The sequence below is a fragment of the Phyllobates terribilis genome, unplaced genomic scaffold (genome assembly GCF_046119375.1).
Source record: "Phyllobates terribilis strain yellow unplaced genomic scaffold, ASM4611937v1 Scaffold_11__3_contigs__length_659146591, whole genome shotgun sequence".
Lineage (NCBI taxonomy): Eukaryota > Metazoa > Chordata > Amphibia > Anura > Dendrobatidae > Phyllobates > Phyllobates terribilis.
This window is the reverse complement of record NW_027362771.1, coordinates 203,220,037-203,233,232: the sequence shown is the minus strand read 5'-3', so window position 1 is coordinate 203,233,232 and position 13,196 is coordinate 203,220,037. Positions and strand designations below refer to the sequence as shown.

General features: G+C 43.3%; 1 protein-coding gene across 3 annotated transcripts in view; it reads right to left on the bottom strand.

Annotated features, from left to right (window-relative positions):
* Positions 1-13,196, bottom strand: part of IMMP2L (inner mitochondrial membrane peptidase subunit 2) — a 1,848,527-nt gene that overhangs the window by 941,537 nt on the left and 893,794 nt on the right. The window contains exon 1 of one of the 3 annotated variants that reach the window (XM_073651975.1): positions 12,176-12,357. The exons of the other annotated variants lie outside the window; for them this stretch is intronic. Within the exon in view, the coding sequence (XP_073508076.1) occupies positions 12,176-12,177 (2 nt within the window). The 5' untranslated portion in view covers positions 12,178-12,357. Of the gene's footprint in view, positions 1-12,175; positions 12,358-13,196 lie in introns of those variants that run through there. 3 annotated transcript variants of the gene reach the window in all.

The following is a 13,196-nucleotide window of genomic DNA, read 5'->3' as shown; positions in this document are numbered from 1 at the left end:
CAGCCATCTCTGATTGGTGCGATCGATGTCATCATCAATCACACCAATCAGAGTACCTGACCGGGAGGTGACCGGCCTGTGACCTGCCTGTCACCACCTTGTCACCCCCCTGTGACCGCCCTGCAGATCCTCACACTTGGTGAGGATTTCTACAGAGCGGTCACGTCTGATCACTCTGTGCTTGGCCTTGTAGTTCCACAACCTTTTATGACACTACAAGACCTCTCTCTTACCTGCTCCAGTCGCTGCTTCTGCTCCGGCATCCCTCTGCGCTCTCCAGGGTCCTGGATCTCTTGCTCCGGCATCCTGCTGAGCTCTTCAGGCTGCTGGCTGAGCTTCGGCATCTGGCTGCTGTCCAGGGTCCTTGATCTCCTGCTCCTGTCTCCTGGGTCGTCGGTCTCCAGCTCCTTATCCTGCGGATCCTGCTCCTGAGCCTGCTGAAAGAAGAACAGAGAAGACTTTGGTAAGTGCATCTCTGTTCTCCCCTCATCCACCCCTTTCCCCCCCACCTCCCCCCCCCCCCTTTTTACCAATTTTTTTTTTCGTGCGTCCTGCAGCGGCCGAGCGCTGAGCAGTGTCTACGTCACTGATCAACGTCCGTGCTCGCTGCTTTTCACGACTTTTCTTTTTTCTTTTCACGACTTTTCTTTTTTTCTTTTCCGTGTTCGCTGTTTTCACGACTTTTCTTTTTTTCTTTTCTGTGTTCGCTGTTTTCACGACATTTCTTTTTTCTTTTCTGTGTTCGCTGTTTTCACGACTTTTCTTTTTTTCTTCTTTCTCTTCTTTCTCTTGTCCCTGTCAATTCTCCCCCCCACCTTTGCACCACATCCGCGCACACACCCAGCAGCTGCCGAGAGTTGATTGGTGACATAGTTCACCGATCCGCACTCGTGCTCGCTGTTTGAACCACCCACGGAAGCTCTTTTTTTTCAGAAAAAAAAAGTTCACACCAAGCACACTGACACACACACACTCTAAATAAATTACTGACACACACGCACCACATACACGGAAAAAAAAAAATGGCCGGTTCATCCCAAACTCGCTATTCAGCGGAGGAGGCATACTCTTTTGTTGCCTCCGACACTGAGACCGACAGCGAGGGCGAGGATCCCACATTTCCTTGCTTTTCTGACGCCTCATCGTCCTCCTCTTCCTACTCTTCTTCCTCCTCTTCTTCCTCAGGTTCTCCAGGACCGCCCCACAGTCGTCGCAGGAGAGAAGATGTTCCAGCGCCCCCCAATACTGACCCCATATGGACCTCGCCCCCTGAAAATTTTGAGCCATTGATTCCTGATTTCGTGGCGGAATCAGGAATCAAGTTTGACACCACCGGCCTCACAGAAATAGACTTTTTCAAAGTCTTTTTCTCTGAGGATTTTATAAACCTCATGGTGGGCCAAACTAATGTGTACGCTCATCAAATTTTGGAACAAAACCCCTCTTCATCATTTTCTGACTGGTCTCCTGTAGACGCAGAAGAAATGATGAAGTTTTGGGGCCTGGTCCTTCATATGGGGATCCAGAAAAAAAACAGAGATTCGGCAATACTGGAGTGTTGACATTTTGTATAACACTCCAGTGTTCCGAATGGTGATGATCCGGAAACGTTTTGAGGCCATCCACAAGTTCTTGCATTACAACGATGACCCGAACTTTGATAGTCTTTTCAAAGTTCGGCCGGTCATCGAGCACTTCAACAACAAGTTTGGTGAAATGTACTTGACCACAAAGGGACATCTGCGTGGATGAGTCCTTAATTGCTTTAAAGGGGCGGCTTGGATTCCGGCAGTACCTGCCGAGTAAAAGGTCCAGGTACGGCATCAAGCTGTATAAACTTTGTGAGAGTACCTCAGGGTACACTCACAAGTTTAGAGTTTATGAAGGGAAGGACTCCCAGATTGAACCCCCTGAATGCCCCCCTGTTCTGGGAGTGAGTGGGAAAATTGTGTGGGACTTGGTGCACCCACTGCTGGATAAAGGTTTTCACCTGTACGTGGATAACTTTTATACAAGTATCCCACTCTTCAAGTCCCTCTCTGCGTGACATACCGCAGCTTGCGGTACTGTCTGCAAAAATCAGAAAGACCTCCCAAAGACGCTAATTGGGCAGCTGCTCAGAAGGGGTGAGAGCAGAGCCCAATGTAGCGACCACCTGTTGGTGGTCAAGTACAAGGACAAGAGGGATGTCCTTCTCTTGACCACCATACATGGTGATGGCAGCACCCTCAGCACTGTAAGAGGTTCCACTACACAGGTCGCCAAACCAGACTGTGTAGTGGGGTACAACAAGTACATGGGGGGAGTTGATCTCTCCGATCAAGTCCTCCAGCCGTACAGTGCTTTGAGAAAGGCCAAGGTATGGTATAAGAAGCTGGCCGTGCACATTGTTCAGATGGCAATGCACAACGCTTTCCTTCTGTCTCAATGTGCAGGCCAAACTTCTGCGTCATATCTTCACTTTCAGGAGACAGTTATCAAGGCCCTGATAATTGGCAGTGGTGGCGGAGTGGGTCCCACTACTTCTGGAACTGAAGGACCTCGAATTGTACCGGGACAGAATTTCCCGGGGCAGATCCCTCACAGCGGAAAAAAGGGAAAGTCACAAAAGAAGTGCCGAGTGTGCTACCGAAGAGGAATAAGCAAGGACACCATTTACCAATGTGATACCTGCCCCGACAAACCTGGCCTCTGCATGAAAGACTGCTTCAGAAGATACCTTGCCTTCATGGACTATTGAATTAATTTCAGACGTATGAGAACCCGACGAACACTACACAGCTGACGTAGTGTTCGTCAGGTTGTCATACTTCAGTTGTGTAGTGTTTGCCAGGTTGTAATACAAAACTGGCATATAACACTACATAATAAAATTGACAAATCAGGAATCCGTTCCAAAAAGGGGGCACTTGTGGGGGAGCTCCAATGTTTAGGCACACAGGGGCTCTCCAAACGCGACATGGTTCCAATTTGTTAGCGGACACCATGTCGCGTTTGGAGAGCCCCTGCGTGCCTAAACGTTGGGGCTCCCCCATAATTGACCCCATTTTGGAAACTAGACCCCCAAAGGCACCTATCTAGATGCATAATGAGCACTTGGAACCCCCAGGTGCTTCACAAATTAATCCGTAAAAATGAAAAAGTGTGTTTTTTTCCACTTTTTAATTTTTATGAATCAATTTGTGAAGCACCTGGGGGTTCCAAGTGCTCACTATGCATCTAGATAGGTGCCTTGGGGGGTCTAGTTTCCAAAATGGGGTCACTTGTGGGGGAGCTCCAATGTTTGTCACGAAAAAACAGTCTCAGAATCAGGGGGATCCGTTGAAGCGTTCCAGAGTAATTACCTCATAAAGTGACAGTGGTCAGAATTGTAAAAATTGGCCTGGTCATTAACGTGCAAACCACCCTCGGGGGTAAAGGGGTTAAAAAGAGCCTGTTGCTGAAATACATTTACTTTCTACTGACACCTAGTGGTCAAATTGTATAACAGTTTTGTCAGTATGGACCCCTGCTGTCTTACTTATCTGTAAAGAACCTTTGTGGCCATATTGTACTATAGATCCATATTCATGGAGTAACATACAGATTGTTATTAATATCTTACTGTGGGCATCATTTGACATGTAGCGTAACAGCCCTTTATGCGACATTCTCATTTTGTACGTGTTATTTATGTGTAGTCATTAATTATGGGCTATTACCCCACTTACAGTATATCCTCCTGCAAAATAGCCGCAGAAGAATCATTTTTGCATAGATTAGGGATATGATGGATGGAAATATCCCAGGAAGTTTATACTTGGTTCCATTTTTTTAAGTCCCTTTTTTTCTTCTTCTCTCTGGATAGATACCATTCATTGACAGTTGTCATTCTGAGCATGCTGTGGACACCATGAATTTACAGTCTGGAGCCTTTTTTATGATATTACTGACTATGTGATATGTTTTTTATGAATGGAGTCACCATTGAGTTTGAACACACTTGTGAATTATACATTTTTTGGATTACTTAATACTTTTCACATATTGTCATATACAATAACACATGAATTGTCTTTCACGATATTTATTGAAGTGATATCTGACACAAACTGTTGACATTATTGATCGTTGTGTTTGACACACTTATTTTCTTCTGCTTAGTGACACAATGATGATGTAATTACTGATTGTTAGTATATTTATAAATACTGTTCACTATTGCTTTATTTTTCTGCTTGATAAAGGTTCACTGGAGCTGAAATGTCGCATGAGTTAATAAAAGGTTCATTTCACTGGATGCGATGCATCATTCTCCATATGTTTTAACTACTGGTGACTGTTGGATCAAGTCCTTAGAGGCGTGCATCCCCTCTTTTAGATTGCCTGTGCTGCTGCTTTTCCTTTAACTATGTTTATAAAATGTAACATTTTTTGACTTAATAATATATTTTATTCATAATACAGTGGTGGCCGAAAGTGTTGGCACCCTTGAAATTGTTCCGGAAAATTTATTTTTTCTCCAGAACATTATTGCAATTATACATGTTTTGTTATACACATGTTTATTTCCTTTGTGTGTATTGGAACAATACAAAAAACTGAGAAAAAAAGGCAAATTGGATATAACTTCACACAAAAACCCCAAAAATGGGCCAGACAAAATTGTTGGTACACTTAAAAAATTGGAGTTAAACAGCTTTGTTTCAAGCATGTGATGCTCATTCAAACTCACCAGTGGCAAGTAACAGGTATGTGCAATATGAAAATCACCCCTGAAACCAGATTAAAAAGGGGAGAAGTTGACTCAATCTTTGCGTTGTGTGTCTGTGTGTGCCACATTAACAGAACTGTCTGAGGACTTGATAACCAAAATTGTTGAGAAATATCAACAATCTCAAGGTTACAAGTCCATTTCCAGAGATGTTGATGTTCCTTTGTCCACGGTGCGCAACATAATCAGGAAGTTTACAACCCATGGCACTGTAGCTAATCTGCCTAGATGTCAACAGCAAAGAAAAATTGATGAAAGGTTGCGATACAGGATAGTCCAGATGATAGATAAGCAGCCCCATTCAATTTCCAAAGAAATTCAAGCTGTCCTGCAGGCTCAGGGTGCATCAGTGTCAGCGCAAACTATCAGTCAACATTTAAATGAAATGAAACGCTATGGTGGGAAGGAAATTCAAGAGGACCCCACTGCTGACACAGACCCATAATAAAGCTAGACTGCAGTTAGTTATTCCAAAGCCTGTTCAACCAAATATTTAGTTGAGAGTAGTGTTGAGCCACCCCCGTAGTGTTCGGGTTCGGTTCGGTTCGTCGAACACCGGGATGTTCGAGGAACTGTTCGTCGAACTGTTCGTCGAACACCTTAGAACACCGTCGAACACCGTTAAAACCAATGGCAGGCAAACAAAAACACATAGAAACACATAGAAAACACCTGCAAAGGTGTCCAAAAGCTGACAAACTGCTCAGAAGACACTCTCTTTAAAAAAGCCGGCCGGCAAATTCAGCAGCGGCATACACCGGTACCCGACAATTTAGACAAGAAGTAATAGAGCATCACACATAGATTAGATAGATAGAAACATGTCAGTCACACATATAAGAAGCACAGTGACAGTGTTGGTTACTGCACTTGTCATTTAGTGTAAAGGATTTATTAAAAAAAATATTAGTGTTTTCATGCACCGTCTCTTTAAAAAAGCCGGCCGGCAATTCAGCATCTGTACCCGACAATTTAGAACAGAAAGAATAGAGCTTCACACATAGATTAGATAGATAGAAACATGTCAGTCACATATATAATAAGTACAGTGATAGTGTTGCTTACTGTACTTGTCATTTAGTGTAAAGGATTTATTTAAAAAAATAATAGTGTTTTCATGCACTGTCTCTTTAAAAAAGCCGGCCGGCAATTCAGCAGCGGTACCCGACAATTTAGAACAGAAAGATAGAGCATCACACATAGATTAGATAGATAGAAACATGTCAGTCACATATATATGAAGTACAGTGATAGTGTTGGTTACTGTACTTGTCATTTAGTATTAAAATAAAGGATTTACTATTAAAAAAATTGGCATGGGGTTCCCCTTAATTTTAGGCTCTAGCGGAGGTTAAGCAGACGGCTGGGGCAGATGTTTGAAGCCTGGGAAGGGGGTAATACCCACGGAGCTTCCCAGGCTACTAATATCAGCCCCCAGCTGAATACATAGCCTTTACTAGCTATTAAAATGGGGGACCCCCCAAAAAAAATGACGTGGGGTCCCCCCTAATTTAATAGCTAGCAAAGGCTAGGCAGACAGCTGGGGGCTGATATTAATAGCCCAGGAAGGGAGCCATGAATATTGGCCCCCTCCCAGGCTAGAAACACCAGCCGTCAGCCGCCCCAGAAATGGCGCATTCATAGGATGCGCCAATTCTGGCACTTAGCCTCGCTCTTCCACGCTGCCCTGGTGCGGTGGCAGGGGGTAATAGGGTTGGGGTTGATGTCAGCTTATAATGCCAGCTGACATCAAGCCCAGGTTAGTAATGGAGAGGCGTCTATAAGACACCCCCATTACTAACCCCATAGTCAAAGTTAAAAAAAACACAAACACCCAGAATAAAGTCCTTTAATTGAAATAAAGACACAATCCTTTATTGTTCTAAATTAAACCATACTTACCATCACGCCCATTCCAGCTGAAGCCAACGATCTCCTGCAATAAAAGAAAAATAATAAAGCAACCTCATCCTTACCTTTCCATGGTTCCCACGACAGCTTCAGCTCTGCTACATCGAGATGACAGGCTGGACCGCAGCAGAACGCTGCCATCCAGCCTGTCATCCCGCAGACACTGAGAAGCGCAGGCTTGCTTGCGCTGCTCAGCGTCTCTCTGTGACGACATCCAGATGAGCCGAGTTCATGTCCAATGAACTCGGCTCACCTCATGCACGTCACTGACAGCGTAGGAAAATTCTCACGCTGAAGCGCTGATTGCAGGAGAATTTTCCCACGCTGTCAGTGACGTGCAGGAGGTGAGCTGAGTTCATTGGACATGAGCTCACCTCATGCACATCACTGACAGCGTGGGAGAATTCTCCTGCACTCAGCACTTCAGCGTGAGAATTTTCCCACGCTGTCAGTGACGTGCATGAGGTGAGCCGAGTTCATTGGACATGACCTCGGCTCATCTGGATGCCGTCACAGCGAGACAGTGAGGAGCGCAAGCATGCCTGCGCTTCTCAGTGTCTGCGGGATGACAGACTGGATGGCAGCGTTCTGCTGCGGTCCAGCCAGTCATCTCGATGTAGCAGAGCTGAAGCTGTCGTGGGAACCATGGAAAGGTAAGGATGAGGTTGGTTTATTATTTTTCTTTTATTGCAGGAGATCGTTGGCTTCAGCTGGAATGGGTGTGATGGTAAGTATGGTTTAATTTAGAACAATAAAGAATTGTGTCTTTATTTCAATTAAAGGACTTTATTCTGGGTGTTGTGTTTTTTTTAAATACTTTACTAGAAATTCATGGCGGTCATGTCTAATACTGGCATGACCCCATGAATTTTGGGCTTGGGGCCAGCTGATAATACCAAGCTGGCCCTAACCCCTTTATTACCCAGTGAGCCACCGCACCAGGGCCCTGGATGAGTTGGGTACAGCGCCAGAAGATGGCGCTTCTATGAACGCGCCATTTTCCGGGGTGGCTGCGGACTGCAATTTGTAGCGGGGGGGGCCAGAAAGCTTGGGCCTCCCTGCGCTGCAGATTCCAGCCCCCAGCTGCCTAGTTGTACCTGGCTGGACACAAAAATAGGGCGAAGCCCCACGTACTTTTTTTTTAATTATTTCATGAAATTCATGAAATAATTAAGAAAAAAAGGCCTTCCCTATATTGTTGTGTCCGGCCAGGTACAAATAGGCAGCTGGTGGTTGGGGGCAGCCCGTTCCTGCCTGCTGTACCTGGCTGGACACAAATATAGTGCGAAGCCCCACTTCAATTTTTTTTAATTATTTCATGAAATTCATGAAATAATTAAGAAAAAAAGGGCTTCCCTATATTGTTGTGTCCGGCCAGGTACAAATAGGCAGCTGGTGGATGGGGGCAGCCCGTTCCTGCCTGCTGTACCTGGCTGGACACAAATATAGTGCGAAGCCCCACTTCAATTTTTTTAAATTATTTCAGGAAATTCATGGTGGTCACGCCAATATTAGACATGACCACCATGAATTTCTAGTAAAGTATTTAAAAAAAACACAACACCCAGAAAAAAGTCCTTTAATTGAAATAAACACACAATTCTTTATTGTTCTAAATTAAACCATACTTACCATCACGCCCATTCCAGCTGAAGCCAACGATCTCCTGAAATAAAAGAAAAATAATAAAGCAACATCATCCTTACCTTTCCATGGTTCCCATGACAGCTTCAGCTCTGCTACATCGAGATGACAGGCTGGACCGCAGCAGAACGCTGCCATCCAGCCTGTCATCCCGCAGACACTGAGAAGCGCAGGCTTGCTTGCGCTCCACAGTGTCTCTCTGTGAGGGCATCCAGATGAGCCGAGTTAATGTCCAATGAACTCGGCTCACCTCATGCACGTCACTGACAGCGTGGGAAAATTCTCCTGCACTCAGCGCTTCAGCGTGGGAGAATTCTCACACTGAAGCGCTGAGTGCAGGAGAATTCTCCCACGCTGTCAGTGACGTGCAGGAGGTGAGCTGAGTTCATTGGACATGAGCTCACCTTATGCACGTCACTGACAGCGTGGGAAAATTCTCCTGCACTCAGCGCTTCAGCGGGAGAATTCTCACGCTGAAGCGCTGAGTGCAGGAGAATTCTCCCACGCTGTCAGTGACGTGCAGGAGGTGAGCTGAGTTCATTGGACATGAGCTCACCTTATGCACGTCACTGACAGCGTGGGAGAATTCTCCTGCACTCACCGCTTCAGCTTGAGAATTTTCCCACGCTGTCAGTGACGTGCATGAGGTGAGCCGAGTTCATTGGACATGAACTCGGCTCATCTGGATGTCGTCACAGAGAGACGCTGAGCAGCGCAAGCAAGCCTGCGCTTCTCAGTGTCTGCGGGATGACAGGCTGGATGGCAGCGTTCTGCTGCGGTCCAGCCTGTCATCTCGATGTAGCAGAGCTGAAGCTGTCGTGGGAACCATGGAAAGGTAAGGATGAGGTTGCTTTATTATTTTTCTTTTATTGCAGGAGATCGTTGGCTTCAGCTGGAATGGGCGTGATGGTAAGTATGGTTTAATTTAGAACAATAAAGGATTGTGTCTTTATTTCAATTAAAGGACTTTATTCTGGGTGTTTGTGTTTTTTTTAACTTTGACTATGGGGTTAGTAATGGGGGTGTCTTATAGACGCCTCTCCATTACTAACCTGGGCTTGATGTCAGCTGGCATTATAAGCTGACATCAACCCCAACCCTATTACCCCCTGCCACCGCACCAGGGCAGCGTGGAAGAGCGAGGCTAAGTGCCAGAATTGGCGCATCCTATGAATGCGCCATTTCTGGGGCGGCTGACGGCTGGTGTTTCTAGCCTGGGAGGGGGCCAATATTCATGGCTCCCTTCCTGGGCTATTAATATCAGCCCCCAGCTGTCTGCCTAGCCTTTGCTAGCTATTAAATTAGGGGGGACCCCACGTCATTTTTTTTGGGGGGTCCCCCATTTTAATAGCTAGTAAAGGCTATGTATTCAGCTGGGGGCTGATATTAGTAGCCTGGGAAGCTCCGTGGGTATTACCCCCTTCCCAGGCTTTAAACATCTGCCCCAGCCGTCTGCTTAACCTCCGCTAGAGCCTAAAATTAAGGGGAACCCCACGCCAATTTTTTTAATAGTAAATCCTTTATTTTAATACTAAATGACAAGTACAGTAACCAACACTATCACTGTACTTCATATATATGTGACTGACATGTTTCTATCTATCTAATCTATGTGTGAAGCTCTATTCTGTCTGTTATAAATTGTCGGGTACCGCTGCTGAATTGCCGGCCGGCTTTTTTAAAGAGACGGTGCATGAAAACACTATTATTTTTTTTGATAAATCCTTTACGCTAAATGACAAGTACAGTAAGCAACACTGTCACTGTACTTCGCATATATGTGGCTGACATGTTTCTATCTATCTAATCTATGTATGATGCTCTATTCTGTCTGTTATAAATTGTCGGGTACCGGTGCTGAATTGCCGGCCGGCTTTTTTAAAGAGACAGTGCATGAAAACACTATTATTTTTTTAAATAAATCCTTTACACTAAATGACAAGTACAGTAATCAACACTGTCACTGCACTTCTTATATATGTGACTGACATGTTTCTATCTATCTAATCTATGTGTGATTCTCTATTCCTTCTATTCTAAATTGTCGGGTACCGCTGCTGAATTGCCGGCCGGCTTTTTTAAAGAGACGGTGCATGAAAACACTATTATTTTTTTTGATAAATCCTTTACGCTAAATGACAAGTACAGTAAGCAGCACTTTCACTGTACTTCGTATATATGTGGCTGACATGTTTATATCTATCTAATCTATGTGTGAAGCTCTATTCTTTCGGTTCTAAATTGTCGGGTACCGGTGTATGCCGCTGCTGAATTGCCGGCTTTTCATGTTTCACTGTTGGCACTGTTCCCATCGATTTGGGCAATCACTGTAATGCCACAACCACCATGGCTGTGGCATTACAGTGAGTGGCAGATAATCCCTGCATGATTGGTGCTCTAAATAGCGCCAGACATGCAGGACACGCTTTTGGTGCACGAACAGTTATCGAACATAACCTCGAACAGCCGAATTTTTTGCAAATCGTTCGGGTTCGTCAAACAACTCGAACACCGCCCAAAACAGCTCGAATTTGAGATTGGCGAACAGTTCTAGTCGAACACCGCTCATCTCTAGTTGAGAGTGACAACAATTTTGTCCTGCCCATTTTGGGGGTTTTGTGTGAAATTATGTTCAGTTAGCCTTTTTTTCACTTTTTTGTGTTGCTCCAATAAACAAAAGGAAATAAATGTGTAATTGCAATCATTTTGGGGACAAATACTTCATTTTCTGAAACAATTTCAAGGGTGCCAATACTTTCGGCCATGACTGTATGTGACTTAATGCCTTGCTGTGTCCTCAATTCTGCATCTCTTCATTTCTAGACTAATTTGGAAAAAAAAAGAAAGCTTTCTCTCCCATCTCTGAATTGGTGATGCACGAGCAGTGTGCTGGGTGTCAGCTCATTTCAGTAGCTTAGTCAACCTCCTTCTATATTTTACAGAAGCCATGATGGAGAAAGGGGCTGGCTAAGTTATTGAAATAAAATATTGTTTCAGCTTGGAACAAATGATTTATCCTACTTAAAAGGTATATGTTCACTTTCTTTACAGTGCAGCATCAGGATGTAATATCTCACAAAAAGAAAAAAAATCAAAACCCTAAAAAAAAATAATCACTTTTGTTGCTTGAATGCTGCACATCCTACATATGCAACTTATGTTGCATGGTAAAGCTGCAGAGTAACACTAGTTTGGGGTCAGTTGTGCTGAACATACAAGAGCTTATTATCAGAGCTATCAAGCTATTATGGAGAGCAATGCAGAAATTAGAGTTATTTCAATGTCCGACTCTTATGACTGATTTCGGTGATAACACTGCCCAGGCTCTGACCATTGCAGCTGTGGAAACAACTGAGAGCGGCTGAGGTACGCTGTTTCATTAACTCATATACAAATGATTGTTATGAAAACAGTATAGAACAGCAAGCTTTGCAGTTTGCATAACTTGCTGTACTTCGCTCTTACTGTGGTTGTGACATAGCTAGCATAACTCAGCCAAGATATTTTTGCCATGATTAAATCTCAAGTAGTAGCGGTCTGGCAGTAGTTAACCCCATCAAGCATGGAAGTCTGAGGTGAGAAATACCCTTTTACAATAAATTATGAAATTGCTCTTTATGCAACTTTCTGAGATAGATATAATATAAGTTCAATCAAAGTAAAACTCTAAAAAGTGGTAATAATGGTGCATAAAGATAGTAGGATAACACAGTAAATATGCTTGTGCGTAAGGAATGAATTTCTCAATCTCCAAACACATAAAACAATAAACTACAAATGAGTTTAGCCCAGTTGCCATGTTTGAATCATTACGCAGATTGTGATGACAGATATAGTTTGGCTTCATAGTAATAGTTTAATACTTACATTTTGATTGCAGGTTTATTTTCAAACAAATGAGTTCATTTTTTAAGTATTTGATTAGAAATGACAATCTGTGATGTTGAAAGGGAGATAGACAGTACAAAGCTTTGCTGGCATTTCGATAGAACTGTGCCGCTGCTCCCTGCTCAGCTGTTATGTCATGTCTGGTATTGTAAGACTTGGAAAATAGCAACATTGAATCCTTGAAGCAAAATTTCCTCCTCTCTCCGTTATTGCATAGGAAAATTATGTTGACAGAAGGATCAAACTGTTTGCCCTCAAGTGCCATTATGAATGGAGAGTGGCAGAAAAAAAATGCAACTTAGATTGGATTACTAGGAATGCTAGCAACCGTTCTTTAGCCAATATCAAAAGACGGGTCTATTTACATATAAATAGCTAGAAAATTCCAATACACAATTTACTCTAAAACACTGAAGGGGTAATTTGGGAGATGGCAGGCAAAAACAAATCCAAATTTAATTTTGCTGATTACAAAAAAAGTTTTAACTAGACCCAGAAAATAACAGTGTAGAGAAGGTAAAATGTCCTTTATACAAAATAGAATTCTAAATGTATTGCAGTAAAATTACACCTTATCCAAGGTATTATGTCAACAAAGTAACAACAAGCCTACACACATGGCATATCCTATGACTCATCTTGATTCACAATTTACTACAAGGCCATATATACATAAACATCAAGTAATTTGGTTCTTATCTGATAAACTTATCAGAGACCAAATAAGTTCAGCAAACATTAAATTTTATTGTTAAAATATACATACAAACGAATCATAAGAGATAAAAAGCACCTCCATACTGTGAGGGATCGACATATGCATAAGAATGCCTATTTAATATATACCTTGTAAGAAATAGTTGCTATGCTATATAACGTAGTGCTATAATGCAGACTGTGAGTAAATAAAAAACCCTAACAGTACAACATGCAGAGCATAGTTAAGCAAATGGTTAACATACCACAAGGCAGCTGTGTTGCAGGCACCAAAGTTATGCAG